General features: G+C 58.5%; 1 protein-coding gene and 1 long non-coding RNA gene across 3 annotated transcripts in view; one reads left to right on the forward strand and one right to left on the reverse strand.

Moving 5' to 3' along the window:
• LOC131497009 (uncharacterized) overlaps positions 1-17,815 on the reverse strand; it is a 63,444-nt gene that overhangs the window by 45,135 nt on the left and 494 nt on the right. For both annotated transcript variants that reach the window (XR_009254712.1, XR_009254713.1), the window contains exon 2: positions 15,928-16,008. This is a non-coding gene — a long non-coding RNA (uncharacterized LOC131497009). The remainder of the gene's footprint in view (positions 1-15,927; positions 16,009-17,815) is intronic.
• ALOX12 (arachidonate 12-lipoxygenase, 12S type) lies at positions 5,215-16,482 on the forward strand. Its single transcript, XM_058702882.1, has 14 exons — positions 5,215-5,450; positions 5,956-6,160; positions 7,207-7,288; positions 7,370-7,492; positions 7,591-7,694; positions 7,942-8,102; positions 8,891-9,071; positions 9,548-9,720; positions 12,172-12,258; positions 12,473-12,642; positions 13,425-13,546; positions 15,604-15,704; positions 15,825-15,995; positions 16,100-16,482. Exons 1-14 carry the CDS (start codon positions 5,316-5,318, stop codon positions 16,277-16,279), a joined length of 1,995 nt encoding a protein of 664 aa, XP_058558865.1. The 5' UTR covers positions 5,215-5,315; the 3' UTR covers positions 16,280-16,482.

A 17,815-nucleotide genomic window follows, 5' to 3' on the forward strand; every position in this document is an offset into this window, starting at 1 on the left:
CCGCGAGATCGTGACCTGAGCCGAAGTCGGACGCTTAACCGACTGAGCCACCCAGGCGCCCCTGCAAAGAGTTTTTTCAACGACCAAAACCAACCGCTCCTTGAAGGGCATCGTGACTTAAGAGCGCTCTGAGAGCACAGAAATTCGCACAGACTCTTTGGGCTCAGCTTGGGGACGTCTGCCAGAGACGGGGGCGCAGGAAGCGGAGGGAAGAGAGGCGGCAAAATAACCCGCAGCTTTTTCTCTCTGAATGGACGCAGCTCCCCGGGAGCAAACCTTCCAGGACTCTTCTCTGAGCTTTGAGCGTCCCCTCTCCGGCACCCTTTGGAGGCCCCACCAAGGCTCTGCCACACCCCAATACTCCCGTGGTGTGCAGACCGGCGGATGAGGAGGAAGGGGGGAGATTTGCCTAAAGGGCCCAAGACACTACCTGGAAGGAAAGGGACTGGGATTTGAATTCTTGTTTACATTGTTCAATATTAATCAAGCCCTCCGTGAAAGACTGAGAAGGTTCTAACAGAGATCCATCAACAGGAAGGAACACTGGGGGTCCCGAGAGGGAACCCCCTGTGAGGAAAGTGGCTGTTCATAGGACCGGGCTCAACACCAAGGCCTGACGGTTTAAGAGCCTAAAGCTGGGGGTGCCTGGGCGGCTCAGTCGGTGAAGCGTCCGACTCTTGACTTCGGCTCAGGTCATGATCTCATGTTTCGTGGGATCGAGCCCCGTGTCGGGCTCTGTGCTGACAGCTCAGAGCCTTCTTAGGATTCTCTCTCTCTCCCTCTCCCTCAAAATAAATAAATAAACTTAAAAAAATTTTTTTTTAATCACAAAAGTGCTTTGAAAAAAGAAAATAGTCTAAAGCTGGACATGGCCCTGGTACAGCCCCCTCACACCAGAGTCACACGTGGGGACCCTGCCCGAGTTGGTGTGAACTAAGAGTCTGGAACCAGAGTCATATGTGGGGACCCCGCCCGAGCCTGTGTGAACTAAGAGCTTGGAAGCCCAAGGGTATGTCGTGGTCGAGGCAGGGATCCCTGTATCCCGAGAAACTGACCCTTAGACCGTGCGAGACGGTGTTTCCCCGGTCACCCCACTGAACAAGGACAGAATCGAGTGACAGCGCTCAGAGGGAAGTGCTGGGCCCCTGCAGGCAGGCCGAGCAAGCCCTCAAGTGACCAATCGGAAAAACAGATGACAACATTTCTACCCTGAAGTCAGGTCCCGTGTTTAGACGATTTAAAGTGACATAGTTTATAATGTCATGTTTGTACGTCCAAGTTGTCCTCAAGGAACAGTGACAAATTCATACAGCCCCGTGCCCAAAGTGGGCCCCAAACGCTCATAGTGCCGGGGCGAGGGGGTCATCCTCTAGACTGGCTGTGGTTGGAACCACATTGGCACGGGAGATAGGAGGGGATGCAATTATTCTTATGTTTATGTTTAGAAAAACACTGTATTTTTTTAAATTCACTTTTTAAAAAAAAAATTTTTTTTTAACGTTTATTTATTTTTGAGACAGAGAGAGACAGAGCATGAACGGGGGAGGGGCAGAGAGAGGGAGACACAGAACCTGAAACAGGCTCCAGGCTCCGAGCTGTCAGCACAGAGCCCGACGCGGGGCTCGAACTCACGGACCGCGAGATAGTGACCTGAGCCGAAGTCGGCCACTCAACCGACTGAGCCACCCAGGCGCCCCTAAATTCACTTTTTAAAAGTTTATTTATTTTGGGGGGTGGAAGGGTAGAGAGAGAGGGAGAGAGGGAATCCCAAGCAGGCTGCCCACCATCAGTGCAGAGCCGGACTTGGGCCTCGAACTCATGAACCGTGAGATCATGACCTGAGCCGAAGTCAGACGGATGCTTAACCTTAACCCACAGAGCCACCCGGGCGCCCCTAGAAAAACACTTTAACGAGCCTTTCCAGCTCAAACACGTAAAGGCCATCCCCCTCCCCCACAGGCCCCCAGGGAGAGTGAGAGGGCTTTGATCAAGGAGTTCACGTGCCCTGTGAAGGGAGGTGGTGGCAATGTGGGAGTCGGCTGCTGGGCCCGGAGAACAGGGCCTGGGGGTCTGGAAGAGGCGGGAGCTCGGCTTCGGTGGGCCCGTGTGGCAGGTGAGGGCCTCCCTACCGCAGAGGGCCCGGCAAACTCAATCCCCCGACAGGCCTAAGAACAAAATGATCATCGTAAGGACAAAAAATAAAAAAAAAAAAAAAATGAAGAGGCTTAGTTCTCCCTGTTGAAGACAAGAGGCTTCTCCACTGTTCCCTGGTCTGAGAGCATCTCTGTCAGAAAACCTTTCGTTTTAAGTTCCTTCTCCATCTCCGTAAAATGCATGGAAATCCTCTTAGAAGCTAAACAAGCCTCCGGTCAGCTTTAGATCCAGGAATGTCTTTCCCAAGGACCCAGGATCCACCCCTTTGAAATGTCAACATCAAAGGAGACGGAGCCCCTCTCTTCTGGCTTCCGTGGGAGGCTGGAAGCCTGACTGGGGGGGTGGGGGGGGCTCCACGCTCCAACTTGCGGAACCAGCTGCCGTCATCAAGATACAAGAAGGGCGCCTGGGTGGCGCAGTCGGTTAAGCGTCCGACTTCAGCCAGGTCACGATCTCGCGGTCTGTGAGTTCGAGCCCCGCGTCGGGCTCTGGGCTGATGGCTCGGAGCCTGGAGCCTGTTTCCGATTCTGTGTCTCCCTCTCTCTCTGCCCCTGCCCCGTTCATGCTTTGTCTCTCTCTGTCCCAAAAATAAATAAAAAACGTTGAAAAAAAAAATTTTAAGATACAAGAAGTCTGCTTTCCTCACGACGAGGACTGGCAGTAACACAGACCGCCACCAGTTACCAGGTGGACTTGGGATGAATGGGGCGGGACAAAGGGTGCCACCAAGCCTTTTACTCGAGGACCGGTCACTCTTAACTTGAGACCATACGTGTGTGTGTGTGTGTGTGTGTGTGTGTGTGTGGCTGTATGAAAGGGACCATTTCCTTCTATCCGTGAGTCTCTTAGCAGATTGCCTGTGAGACGTGTCACATTCTGCTTTAAAGCGTAGTCAGTAACAAAACTGTTTGGGGGCGCCTGGGGGGCTCAGTCGGTTGAGTGTCCGACTTCGGCTCGGGTCATGATCTCGCGGTCGGTGAGTTTGAGCCCCGCGTCGGGCTCTGTGCCGACAGCCTGGAGCCTGCTTTGGATTCTGTCTCTCTCTCTCTCTCTCTCTCTCTGCCCCTCCCCTGCTCATGCTCTGTCTCTCTGTGTCTCTCAGAAATAAATAAACATTTAACAAAAAGACTTTTTTAAATAATAAAACTGTTTCTTTCTCTGCAATCTTTGTGGAGGGGTTCTCCTGGGCTGGGAATTTGGGTTTTTAACTATATTTCCCCAACATAACCCACATGCTTAAAAAAGGAAAAAGAAAGGAAGTGGGAGGAAGGGCCTAGAGGAGTAAGACCCCTCATGGGAAACTGGGGTCTTTGGAGGGACACAGAAAACAGGGCAGGGAAGGGCAGAGGAATGTCCAGGAGTGATGCGGACAACATTCAACTGGGAATTGTTTCCGGTCTGTAAATAACAGAATGGTAGCAGATAAAACACATTGGCATCGTCTAAGTGTTTTAAACGTATAAACTCATGTAACATATGCCCTACGTGGGCTTATTCTTAAATATTTACTTCCCCCTCTGCCACGTGACCTTGCAATGCACCAGACAGGGCAGAAGGGGTGTCACAAAGGGGCAGAGAAGCAGGTTCAAGTGTGGACTGACTTGGGAAGTAGGTATGAGACAAATTCTTTTATAGGCAAAAGCGACCTTTGAAGGGGTGTGTGTGGAAAAGGTCAGAGCCAGCCACTACACAGGCTGGGAACGCGAGCCATTTTATTTGTGTGTTACAGAGCGGGGTGGTCCCCCAAACTGGAGGAACCGGGAGCCTGCGAATGGCAGACGCACGGTGCTGAGCACAGAGGACACAGGTGGAGAGGAGTCTCGAAAATACGAGGGAGGACGACACCCAGTGCAGATCAGACACTTCCGTGCGGTTTGGAGGCTGTTCTGCGGGTCTAGAAGCCCTCTTACCCCCAATAACCAACAGACCAAATCATTTTTGAGGGTCAGGCTCAAGAAAGCAGACTTACTTTGCTCTGGCCCAGGCCACCAGACATACACCCTGGGGGCCAAACGCTTATAAGTGACCTGGAGCCAGGTCTAGACAGGGACCTGCGGGAGGCGTCTTCAGATTCCTGGATGACAAAGCCCCAGTCCTGGGGTCTACAGAGTCCCTAAGCAGCACCGGCCCCACCGCTGTTCCCTAGTTTCCTGGCCCGAGAGCCAGGAGAGCCACTCAGGAAATTGCTGGGGGGAGGAGGAAAGATAAGGACAGCAGGGAAGAGGACAAAAGTGGAACTTAATGCCTAACAAAAGCCACTTACATATAAGGTTTGAGAAGAGAACAATTCTGGTTAAGGGAAGAACGCATCAGGGTCAGTGACGAAGACAAAAATTAACCTGTTACATACCGAAGGCTAAGGGACTCCGTTCACCCGGAAAGGACCAAGGTCACGGGAACTGCCTGCCTATGCCGGGTTCCCGCCCGACTCCACGCTGCACCCTGACACCTGCGTCCCTAACATCCGCACGCACTCCGAAGGGTAGACGCCAGGAGTTTGCGCCGCCCTGCCTCGGTGAGGCCTCTGTTTCTGGTGTCCCCGGGTCCTGCAGCCAGGACGTGTGAAAACGGCCCCGGGAAGGAGGGGGGCCAGCCTTTGACCTGTCACTTTTCCAGGTTCTAGGGAACGAACTCCTGGTCATTTCTCGCAGGGCCGGGCTCCAACGCGGTAGAAACCAGGCGCCGCGGGCCCGCCGGGGTCCTTCTACCGGAGGCCAGCGCGGCCCCCCAGCCAGCCTTCCCCAGGTGCCAGCCCAGGGAGGCCGAGACCCCCTCACCCCCTCTTCCTCCCCGCTTTCCCGAAGGCCTGGAGCCTCATCCTTGAAGCCCCCGACCCTGCGGGCCCCCAGCTCCCCACCCCTCCCCCCCAGGCCGGCAGCGGCGGGCGCCTCCAGACTCTCGGCCCCGCCCACCGGGCCCCCTTTATCTTCCCGCAGCCCCGCCCCAGCCGAGCCCCCCCCACCCCCCAGCCATCTCCTCCGCGCACAGGTTCGGGCTCGCCTGGGGCGGGGACTGGGGAGCGCCCGAGAGTTGCGAGGGGGCGGGGACGCAGGCCCCTCTTTAAAGGCCCGCGACCGGGCCGGAGGCGCCCCGACAGCCGCCGGAGGCCCCGGGCGATCCTGACGCGCAGGCCCCGGAGCCCGAGCTGCGGCGGGACCGCCATGGGCCGCTACCGCATCGGCGTGGCCACCGGCGCCTGGCTCTTCTCCGGGTCGCACAACCGCGTGCAGCTGTGGCTGGTCGGGGCGCGCGGGGAGGCGCGGCTGGAGCTGCGGCTGCGGCCGGCGCGGGGCCAGGTCAGACGCCCCGAGCGGGGACCCCGACCTTGGCCGGGCCTGGGCTCGCGGCGGGAGGGCGGCGGGGACGCGGGCGGCAGGCGACGGCGAGGTCGCGCCGGCGGAGACAGGAGCCGGAGCCCGGGCCGGGCTCAAGTCCCTTCTCCCTCCGGTCCTCGCAGCCTCCCCACTGGGCTTCCCCAAGTGACCCCAGAGCCGGTGTCAATGCGGGATCGGAGGTCCCGCCAGAGGCTGCTCCGAGGGCGGGCTCGGTGACAGCCGAGCTCAGGGCTGGGCCCACGTGGGCGACGACGCTCAGTCACTGATCGCTGACCCCGCGGGCCGTGCCCCGTGCGCCCTCGTCCTCCCGGGCCCGCGCCGCGCAGGTGTCCGGAGAGGGGAACAAGGGCTGCCGTCTCTGGAGGCCCTGGGCAGCGGGGGCTCCGCAAAGGCACCCCCGACCCCCCACGAAGACGGCCTCTCCCGGGCCCCTGCTCCTAAGTGTCGCGGACTGTGGCCCCCGCAGGAGGAGGAGTTCGAGCGCGACGTCCCCAAGGACCTGGGGCCCCTGCAGTTCGTGAAGCTGCGCAAACACCACTCGCTGGTGGACGACGCTTGGTTCTGCGACTGCATCACCGTGCGCGGCCCCGGAGCCTGCGAGGAGGCCACCTTCTTCCCCTGCTACCGCTGGGTGCAAGGCCAGGATGTGCTGAGCCTGCCCGAGGGCACCGGTGAGGGGTGGGGGTAGGGAAGCGGTATGGACACTGGGGACCTCGGGGATCCCCAGGAGGGGCTTGAAAACAGTGGGTGGTCGGCAGATGAGGTAGGGAGAAGACAAGGATCAGGGAAGAGTTCTCAGTCCCCAAGTGACACACAGAGTAAGGCGACTGGAGGGGAAGAAGGATCTGGAGAGCCCTCTTCCAATGAGGGGAAGGGGCCTGGGGGCTGCAGCACTGGTGGAAAACAGAGTGGAAGGCAGGTCTCTGTGTGGCTGGACAAGTGAGGGCAGCGACAGTCAGGACAGCACGCGCAGCAGGGGACCGCTCGGGGAAGACCACGAACCAGGCCGAGAAAGCACGCAGACCCCTGGGAGGGACAGGGCGCACCCCGACAGCGGGCCGGAGGAGGAGGCAGTTCGGATTGGTCACTGTTCCAGACGAGTCCTGAGACCAACACGGACAAGGACAGTAAGGATGGGCGCCTGAGAGGGGGCTCCGACACAGGTGAGTGCGGGCACAGAGAAGAGCTGGAACCCGTCAACACACAGACTGTGCCTCTGAGGCTAAGAAAGGTGAAGTGAGGGAGAGAAGGCCAACCCAGCAGCTCCTCGATGGCTTCTGAAGACAGCCGCAGGTGTGACAGGTGAGGGTGCAGACGTGTGAAACTGAGCAAAGCTGATACATGGTAGAAAGAGGTGCGGTCACACGAGTGATTCAGATTTTATCAGCTTAATTAAGGTGATGAATCCAACCCCCGGTATTGATGAAATAGGGTCAGGGAGGGAAAGACAGGCTCACAAACATGGGGGACAACCATGACGTTTGTGTCTCAGGGCAAGGGCTGAGCGCAGAGGTGAGGGCCCCCGGGGAGTGCAAGGTTGGCAGGTCTGGGAAGCGCTCGTCTGGGCGACTGATCACATGAGGCACAGGGAGAGACAGAAGCGACAAAGCAGAACAGGGCCCTCGGGCCCTGACCACCGTGGCTAAGACGAGGACAAGCAGGGGAGAGCCCAGGACCACGCAAAACCGTGTGGCCAATCACCTTCGTGTCTCCCCAGCGCGCCTGGCAGGAGACAATGCCTTGGACGTGTTCCAGAAGCATCGGGAGAAAGAGCTGAAGGAGAGACGAAGACTGTACTGGTGAGCCCTGTCCCCCCTCCCCGGGCCCCGCCCCTCTCGCTGACGGAGACACCCTCCCTGAAGTCCCCTCCTGTCTCCCAGCTGGGCCACCTGGAAGGAAGGGTTACCCCGGACGATAGCAGCAGAACGCCAGGACGATCTGCCTCCAAACTCGAGGTTCCATGAGGAAAAGAGGCTGGACTTCGAGTGGGCGCTGAAGGCAGGGTGAGGAAGCCTGGGGCTCAGAGCGGAGCAGGGCGGGGAGACCGGACAACGACGGGAGCGCACGAGGGGCTGGGCTCACGTCCCCACACCCGTCCTAGGGCTCTGGAGATGGTCCTCAAGCGCGTTTACACCCTCCTGAGCTCCTGGAGCCGCCTGGAGGATTTTGACCAGATCTTCTGGGGCCAGAAGAGCGACCTGGCTGGTCAGTGGTTCCCCCAGGTCTCGATACGTCCCCGATGGCCCCGCTGGGTGACCCGCCCTTCACACCCCATAGTCCCCTTGACTCCTCAGACCCTGTCGGCCGACCAGGTCACAGAGGCCTCCAGAGTGACGAGCCAGGGGCCGCAGACAGGGTGGTCACGTGCCTGAACTGCCCGGGTAGGGCCTGGAGGGGAGGGACATCCGGGAGGTGACAAATACTCCCTCCTCCACTCCCCCTGGCCCCACAGAGAGGGTTCACCGCTGCTGGCGGGACGATGAACTTTTCGGCTACCAGTTCCTCAACGGCGCCAACCCCATGGTGCTGAGACGCTCCGCCTCCCTGCCCTCCCGGCTGGTGCTGCCCTCGGGGACCGAGGCGCTGGGGGCCCAGCTGGAGAGAGAACTCCAGGTACTCGGTCTCCCTGGCCGTGTGGGCGGGGGAAGTGGTAAAGGCAAGGGACCAAAGATGGGTCAGGGGAAGGGAGGCCTGGTCGCCCACTGTGCCGGGCTGCGGGGCCCCGTGCAGAGAGCCTAAGGATGACAAAGCGTGGAGACGGGTGCCGCGAGGAGCTCCCGGCACGGAGGGGAAACGGGACGAATTCCCAGGGCCCCGGCGGGGCCGGAGACGTTAGCAGGGACGATGACGTTCCCTGGCTGACGTCATACTCCCGACACGGGCACCGCCAGCGGGCGAGACCTGGGGAGGCTGCCTGGAGGAGAGCAGGGTCTGGAAGGGCCGCGCGGGTGTGCGCACGTGCCGGCTGGATTCGGCGGCGGCCGTGGCCGGGGGCCCTCTGTGCGGCGCTCGGACGAAAAGGAGACATTTGGACGGGAAGCGAAGGAGCGTTTGCCGAGCTGGTGGGGACCAAACACAGGGAGCAGAGCACCGAGGGGTGACGGCGAAGGGGACCGGCCAGCCTGGCAAAAGGACAGCTTCCGGTACCCGTAACACAGACCGGGCCGGACGCGGGCCCGGCTCTGAGCCCAGACCCGCTAACCGCACGTGACGCTCCGTTTCTTGGCTCAGCGAACCTGACGGGGTGGGACCAGACGCTCCGGGCCTGCCAGCGGGGCTCTGGTGCCGACACAGGATGATGGCAAGAAGCTAGATCGAGGCCGTCGCCTGGCCTCTGCCCGGGCCCCCCGGGGGTGCGCCGTCAACCGTAACCTTGGGCGCGTCCCTCCTCCTCCCCGCAGAGCGGTTCCCTGTTTGAGGCTGACTTCAGCCTGCTGGACGGAATCCCGGCCAACGTGATCCGAGGAGAGAAGCAGTACCTGGCCGCCCCCCTCGTCATGCTCCAGATGCGGCCCGAGGGGAAGCTGCTGCCCGTGGTCATCCAGGTGAGGCGCCCTGGGCACCCCCTCCCCACACGGCTCTGTCCGCCCGACCTCTGCTCCCAGCTTCTTTGTCCCTCACCCCCACCTCACTCAGAGCGGCCGGTCCGCCTGTCACTCTTGGCTTGCTGGCTCACCCAACTGGAAGTTCCCGTTCTGTTCGAGAGCCATACCGGCCTTCTGGATTCTCATCCTGTACCCGGTGGTTCTCAAACTTTTGTGGGCATCACAGTCACGGGAGGGCCTGTTCAAACACAGGGGGCCGGGTCCCCCCACCAGACTTTCGGGTCCAGGCTGGCTGGGCCCCCTGCTTCCGACGCCCCTGCACTCGCCCCACCGTCTGGGCAGCGGCGCGCAGTGCCGGCGGGAGGCAGGGCGGGAGGGGGCCTCCGTCTTCCTCCTAGACCCTAACCTGCAGGGAGCAGCGCCTTCCGTACTCGGCCGTGGCCGCCCCCGGAGCCGAGCAGAATGCCACACAGCGGGCGGAAGGTCAGTAACCCTCCGATTTCCTTCTCGCAGATCCAGCCCCCCGGCCCCAGCTGCCACCGGACCCCCCGCTCGCCTGGCTCCTGGCCAAGATCTGGGTCCGCAATTCCGATTTCCAGCACCATCTGCTCAGCACGCACCTGGTGGCCGAGGTCATCGCCGTGGCCACCATGAGGTGCCTCCCAGGGCTGCACCCCGTCTTCAAGGTACGTGCCCTCCCCCCCGAGCCCCAGTTCACAACCCCAGAGAGAGGAGAGAGCCCAATGCCAAGCGGCGCCGCAGGAACACAAACACGCTTACGTCAGTTTGCGAACGAAAGCGGGGAGACGGGGAGCAAGAGCGTACAGCTTGACACCCGTGTGTCCGTGACGTCAAGTCACTTAACGTCTCCTCGGGAACGCTCTGAAATTCTCACGGAGCTGACGATGTAGCGATGAGCCTGGAGTACAGCTGGAATGTTGTTAGTGAGACGGCAGCCCCGTCCCTGCCTTTGGAGAGTCACCGTTCGGCCAGGAAGGCAAGTGACGCCCCAGAGAGCCACCCGGGAGAACGGTAACCGGGCCTGGAATTCGACGTCACCAGAGACAGCCTACGAGCGCCACGGAACTCACGGGGAACGTTCTGCTGCCACCGAAGAGCGTGCTGAGTCGGAACAGATCCAAAGGCCGGGAGAACGCCCCAGCAGGCTACCTGTACCTGCCCGGGACCGGCACACAGAGACACGCGCTGGCAAGGTGGGGGCGTGAATGAAAAGCGAAAAGAAGTCAGAGACTTCGTGGAGGGAGGGGACAACGGCTGCAGTGATCCCAGGTGTGAGACTGGAGACGGGCTGGAGGTCCACGCTCCCACGACACCTGGGAGCCCACAAGGTGGGGGGGAACGCCCTAGAAGGTGGTGAAATTTTATAAAACAGCGAGTTCAGGATCCATGGCTAGGCAGAAGGCAGCAAAGTAAGCCTCGTGCTTGCTTAAAAATGTTCTCAACGTCTTGATGGCACTTTAGGTACAGGGACGTGGCGGGGAGGGACAAAGCTGATACCAGCTTCTGAACGAGGCTGGTTGTCGGCAACGGCAAGGTCAGGAGAAGAGCCGGTCTGGAAGCAAGGATGGGGTGTCCAGTTTTTTTTTTTTTCCAACTTTTTTTTTTTTTTTTTTTTTTTTGGGGGACAGAGAGAGACAGAGCATGAACGGGGGAGGGGCAGAGAGAGAGGGAGACACAGAATCGGAAACAGGCTCCAGGCTCCGAGCCATCAGCCCAGAGCCTGACGCGGGGCTCGAACTCACGGACCGCGAGATCGTGACCCGGCTGAAGTCGGACGCTTAACCGACTGCGCCACCCAGGCGCCCCCGGGGTGTCCAGTTTTAAATACGGAGCGCCGAAGTGTTGGCAGGTTGGCACGTGAGTCCCCGCCGTGGGGTTTCAGCTGGGGGCTTCCACCCCTCCCCCAAGCCTGCCCAGGCGCAGCCACGGCCCCCACGAGTCCGGGACAACACAGACAAGAGGGACACCAGCGTGCGCAATCGAGTCTCAGATCTTGCCGATCTCGTGATGCCCCCGCATCGCCGTCTTCCGCTCTTCTGGAATGGGTTAGGCTTCTGTTCACGTTCGCGACCCCCCCCATCACGAGCGCAGCCCTGTCCCCGCCTCGCCCCGCTCATCACTACGCTGCCCCGAGGCACGTCAGCCCCACGGGAGAGCGAAGCTGCTAACGTCACAAAGGTTCCTCCTGCAGCCTCTGGATCTGGATGCGGGGACAGACTGGAATCCTGACCTTGGCACCTCCCAGATGCGCTCTCAGAGTCCTTGACTCCAAGCGGGGATGACGGGAGCTCCGCTGTGGGTTTGTGACGGGATAAGAGGACGTAACGCCACAGCGTGCCACAGGCTGAAAGCCACAAAGCACATTCGCTCTTGTGATTATTGTGGCTGTTATGAGGGTTGTTGGCCCTCGGGGATCTTCTCTCCCCCTGTGGACTTGGGGCTTTCTAGGACACTCAGGGATCACCGGGGTCATTCCCCGCGTGCAACATCTACAGTGCAGATGAACCCCACACTTCAGGAAACCTGCACGTGACCTGGGCGGAAGTAACACAAAACAGTCTGAGATCAAAGAGACGCGTGTGGGGGTCAGACGGCCTTTTTCATGCCTAATAAAAAGCAGTTTCTTAAAGCTATTAAGATTAGAGGGGCCTAACCGCCAACCTGGGGCTGGGGCAGATGTGATGACGCCCCCCCCCCCCCAGCACCAGTGTAAGCAGGCAGCTCAGTATGGCCCCTCCCACGACTCACGGAACCCCCCCCCCAAAGGCACCTCCCCTGGACTGCAGCGCCAGATGGGGGCGTGGCTCTGCAAACGAGCAGAGAGGCTAATTTAAGCTAGGAGTATGTGCACGACACAAATATAAAAGCAAATAAAAAGGACACGTACACTCAAGGCGGGAGTAATGAAGAGCAGTGGTAACAGCCGCAGCCTGACTCCCGGGGCAGCAGAGGGCACGAGAGCGAGTGCTCAGGGATGCACAGACAGGCCTGTCCCCACAGCACCAGGGAGGAAAGCGTCCAGGGGGGAGAGGGCCACCAGGCCTGGCGCCACACCCCAGGAGGAGAGACCCCGGCGTGGCCTCCCTAACCCCCCCCCCCAACCCCCTCCACCCCAGCTCCTGATCCCGCACATCCGCTATACCTTGGAAATCAACACCCGGGCCAGATCCCAGCTCATCTCGGAAGGAGGAATATTTGATAAGGTAAGGAGGTGACGGGCCACGGGGTGGGGCTCATCACCCAGCATTCCGTGACCTCCTGCCACTTTCAGGATCCCAGACGGTGGGAGTGTCCTGGCCCTAAACCCACGCGCCTGTCCCTCTCAGCTCGTGTCTTTAAATGTGGAACCCCACCTCCGAGCCCCTGCACACCGTGCTCGGTCTTTTCCCTCAAGGCCTCTCTTCTCTCTTGTCGCAGGCGGTGAGCACTGGCGGAGGGGGCCACGTGCACTTGCTCCGTCGGGCCATGGCCCAGCTGACCTACCGCTCCCTCTGTCCTCCTGACGACCTGGCTGCGCGGGGCCTGCTGGGAATCCCAAGTGCCCTCTACGCCCACGACGCCCTACGGCTCTGGGAGATCATTGCCCGGTGGGTGAGAGTGGCGGCTGGGAAATGCAGGGGCTTCGGGGAGGGGGCCAGCGGGGCTCTGACCTGAGGTCAGCATGGGGCAAAACTCCCACATGAAACCTAGAAGGTCCAGGGGCGCCTGGGGGGCTCAGTCGGTTAAGCGTCCGACTTTGGAAGGTCCAGACAGGAGGCGCAGGAACTCAGTCCTGGGGAGACAGGAAGAGTCGGGAGGCAGCGGACGTGCAGGAAGGGTGGGCAGGTAAACCACGGGGTCTGGCGGAGTCAGGGATTCTGTCAGAAGAATGCCTTTTTCAGCCGTGGGTCCAGAATTCTTTTTTTTTTTTTTTCCCGTGTTTGTTTGTTTATATATTTATTTGTTTTAACGTTTATTTGTATTTTTGAGAGAGAGACAGACAGAGCAAGAGCGGGGGAGGGGGAGGGGCAGAGGGAGGGAGACACAGAATCCGAAGGAGGCTCCAGGCTCCGAGCTGTCGGCACACAGCCTGACACGGGGCTCAAACCCATGAACCATGAAATCATGACCCGGGCCGAAGTCGGATGCTCAACCGACTGAGCACCCAGGTGCCCCACGAGTCCAGAACTCTTAAAACTAATGGCACACGTTTCCTTCCTTTCTAAACTAGCGTTTGGAAAGAGCTAGGGAACGTCCCCAAGACAACGCCGGTAAGACCTGTCCCCACAAACAGTGAGCGTCAGCTGGGCAGAGGCCGCAGGAAGGGAGTAGAGGTCAGAGGCTGGCACCTTCTCCCCTCAAGGAGCTCAGCCCCTTCTCCTCTGGGCAGGTACGTGCAGGGCATCGTCCGCCTTTTCTACCACAGGGACGACGTCGTGAGAGGGGACCCTGAGCTGCAGGCCTGGTGCCGGGAGATCACCGAGGTGGGGCTGTGCCAGGCTCAGGACCGAGGTAGGACCCTCCCCAGAGACAGGAGCCCCATCTCGGTCCTGCCCCTCTGGGTTCGGGCCCCAACCCCTCACCACACCCCCCTCTCCAGCCACGCATGAAGCTTCGGAATCCCGTTCCCACCTCCTCCTACTGAAGACAATTCCAGATACCCAGGGACTGTCCTCCGCAGAGACCCTGGCCATCCATCTTTACTGCCATCCCCTAGCCCAAGTCACAGATGCCCCTAATCCGCCACAGCACGGGGGCCCGATGAGACCAGGACCACAGCCAGGGTGGGACGTGCCCGGGTCCCGCTGGGGCTCCCGTGCCCTCCTTGTGGTTATTTCCCTACATGCGATACAAACAGGGTGAGTTTTCCACCGAGGCCCGGGGTCTGGCACTCAGCTTCCCCACCTTCTCCTCCTGCTTCTGTGCACACGCTCTGGGCGTACTGCACACGCCCACGGTGCGCGGTCACGTCTGGGGCACCCTCAGCACCGTCCGCGCCTTGGCACAGACCTGAACTCCGTGCACTGCCCCTCGGGGTCCCAGTTCCAAGGCCAATCTGGCCTCCCTTCCCCTCGGCTGAGATCTAGCCTCCGCCGTTGGCACCCCCACCTGCTCTTTAACCTCTGGGGAAGACACAGCTTTTCTCAGCTTTTGGCGGGTCCATCCTCCCTCTCCAGCACACACGGGCCAGCAGGGACCGCTTGAAATCATCCTTCGGGCATCCTGCGTCCGGGGAGCCGCTCTGGCCAGGCCCCGGGGGTACAGTGGGCGATAAACCAATGCCTGCACTCCCCCTTCCGGGGCAAACTTGCCCTGGCACACCTCAGTCCCAGAAGACCCTTCTTCCTCTCCCTGGCCGTCTCCTCCCAACCACCACCTACATCTGGAAGATAAAAACAAACACTCATATGGCAGCTTTAATCCCCACCGGCTGCCTCTCATTCTCTCTTTTCCCCTCTCCCCCCCCACCCCGCCCCGGTTCTCATGGTGCTCGTTGCCTAATTTTCCCGATAGCCTTTCTGGAGGAAATGTGCTAAAATTAAAAACAGCTTGAGAAAAGCAGTCAGGACCCGGAGTTCAAGGTCAGCCTCTGCCTTTTCCCAAAGATGGGATCCTGCCCAGCAGGTTAATCTCTCTGGTCTTTGATTTTTTTTTTTAATCTACAGAAGAGGAGTGATTATATATGTTCCTCTTAACAAGATAATTGGGTCTCTGAGTCCCCACCTCCACTGTAAAACCAGTGGCCCGAGACAACCTTTGTGGAAACCCTCTCTCGGCCATGACACCACGAACACGGGACTTCTCGTAATCCTCACCTTGTAACTCAGACACTTATAATGCCCTTGTTCCAGAGTAGGAGGAAACATCCCTAAATTCTTAACCCCTTTTTGAGGCAGAAGATATTCCATCAGTCAGAGCTGTTCACCCCCAACCCTTCCGTAATAATTATTATTTATTGAGAATTTATAACGTATTAGGTGGCTTCAATGCATTATCTCTTTTATAAGGTAGGTGGCATCCACACTTTACAGGTGAAGAAACCGGGGTTCAGAGAGATTAAGTCATTGGTCTAAGGCACCCAAATATTATTGCTTGAACTTGAACTGAAACTCACATCTAATGCAAATATATTTGAATAAAGGAACAAATACCCATCAATGCCAAAACACAGGTGACCCTTAAATAATGCAGGGGTGAGGGCACCGACCCTCCCCCACACACCCAGCAGTTAAAAATCTGCATCTACGTTCTGACTCCCCCCAAAACTTCACTACCAAGAGCCTACCGTTGACCGGAAGCTTTACCAGTAACATCAACGGTCAATTAGCATGTATTTTGTGTGTTAGTCTGTGTATCGTATGCTGTATTCTGACGGTAAAGCGAGCTAGGGAGAAGAAAACGTCAAGAAAACCGTAAGGAGCATACATTTGTAATACCGTACGGTAAATAACCCACACATAAGCGGACCCGTGCAGTTCAATCCCGAGTGGTGCAGACATCCCAAGACGTCAGCCTTCAGGTTTCTCCTCTCAGGCCGTAGCCTCCAAACCCCCTTCCTCTCTGCCCAGGTTTCCCTGCCTCCTTCCAGTCCCAGAGTCAGCTCTGTCATTTCCTTACCATGTGTGTCTTCACTTGCACTGCCCAGCACGGGGCCATCAACCAGGGCCAGGTATGACAGCCGGCAGCCCGGGTCCCCGAAGGCAAGTGTCGGACCTTGGGATTCCCGAGGGAAAGACGGGGGTTCCAAGCAGAAGTACCAGGATACTAGGCTTGCAGTTTCTTCCCCCAGCTGGACTGGTACGCCTGGGTCCCTAACGCCCCGTGCACCATGCGGATGCCCCCACCCACGACCAAGGAAGACGTGAAAATGGCCACAGTGATGGGCTCACTACCTGACATCCGGCAGGCCTGTCTTCAAATGACCATCACGTGGCACCTGGGTCGCCGCCAGCCAGACATGGTGAGACAGGACTCTGGGAAAAGTCAGAAGGGAGACATGAGAGTAAGGGTCTGCATGCTTCTGCCTTTGGACTAGAAACTGACCGACGCTTTGTTCTTTCCCAGGTACCTCTGGGGCACCACAAAGAAAAGTATTTCTCAAGCCCCAAGGCCAAGGCTGTACTAAGACAATTCCAAACAGATCTGGAAAACTTAGAAAGAGAGATCACAGCCCGGAATGCACAAGTGGACCTGCCCTACGACTACCTGAGGCCCAGCCGCATAGAGAACAGTGTTACCATCTGAGCTCTAGGGCGCCCCCGCCTGGAGGCCTTCAGATCCGCGCTAGTGCTGAGGCTTCATCTTGAATTTCCAGGAGTCCAGTCTCTGCTGCTAAAGCTCTACTCTCTTCCCCCAACTAAAGCCCCCACGTCAGTATCCCACCAGTCCGGGGGGCTGCAAACCTTTTCTGTAAAGGGCCAGCAATAAATGTCTCAGGCTTTGCAGGCCACGCGGTCTCTGTCACAACCACTTAACGGTCCCGAAACGGCACAAAAGCAGCCACAGACGATAGGTCACTGAAATGAGGGGTCACTGGGCTCCTGTAAAACTGTACTTATGAGCCGTGAAATATGAACTTCAAAGTGTCACAAAACGGTCTTCTTCTTTTGGCTTAGTCAACCATTTAGAAATGCAAGAAAACCTGGTGTTTTGCTGGATGGACCCGCACAGACTGTGGGCTCGATTTAACCCGCAGTGGGGGGACCTGCCTGGGGCTGCTCTGCGCTAGCCTGAGGCACCGCCCCTACTCTGCGAAAACGGTTCCAGAGAACCTCTCGGAGGTGGGGCAGAGGTTTCTTGGATAAATCAACTACCTCAACTAATTCTCCTTTCCCGGGAGCTAGACTTCCTGTGGAGTGGCCAACTTAAATTTTCCTGCCTCTGTTTTTTGGCAACGTCCCCTCCACCCTGTTCCCCCTATTTGCACACCTACCCCGAAGGCCCTTGAGTAACAATGATGCTCCTGGGCAAAATAAACACCCGAGTGCCTTGATGGCTTCCCCCCCCCACCACCACCACCTCCGCCAGTCTCAAGCACGGGAGGCATGAAATTCATGTCCCAAGGCCACTTTTCCCAGCCCCTTTGGTATCCCAGGGTCTGTGTTTCCCAGGATTCAAGTTCGTTCTCACAACCTGTTTGAGAATGATATGCATTAAATAAATGGGGGGGGGGGGAAGTACCACAAAACTGTTCTAATCACGGACACAGTGTTTCTTTGCGTTTGGTAACAAAACGTGACTTAAGGATTCCCGATGCTAAGAGCCCTTGGGGTCTCAGGATCAAAATGGCCCCTCTCGATTATGCGGTGGATCACTGCCCTCACTAGAATGGGTACAACGGGCTCAGTAGAAAACGGTGTTCTCCAAACACCCTAGCTCCCTAAACAATTCTCACAAACCTGCCTCTCGCCAGTGAAGTAGACGAGCTTTCTCCTCGGAGCGGGTGATCGATTCCCATTGTTAAAGTCTCGTGCCCTACACCTTATTCAAGGGGCCTATGATCACTTTCCGTGGTTCGCACGCAGCAGGGAAGCAAAGTGGCATCACTTTGGTGTACTTACTCCTTTCTCCAAATGCATTTAGCAAGACCACTCCCCCTACACACACAGCATGTTCACGGAGTCTGTTTTCCCGAGACTTTTCCTAACGCCCCGCATTCCTCCTGGGTTTGGGCATCCAGAACTATTCAGTATTCTGCGTTTGGTAACAAAACGTGACTTAAGGATTCCCGATGCGAAGAGCCCTTGGCAATTCTGAAGCCTCCTGGCCACGACTGCACGC

Source organism: Neofelis nebulosa, chromosome 16 (genome assembly GCF_028018385.1).
Source record: "Neofelis nebulosa isolate mNeoNeb1 chromosome 16, mNeoNeb1.pri, whole genome shotgun sequence".
In the NCBI taxonomy this organism is placed as follows: Eukaryota; Metazoa; Chordata; class Mammalia; order Carnivora; family Felidae; genus Neofelis; species Neofelis nebulosa.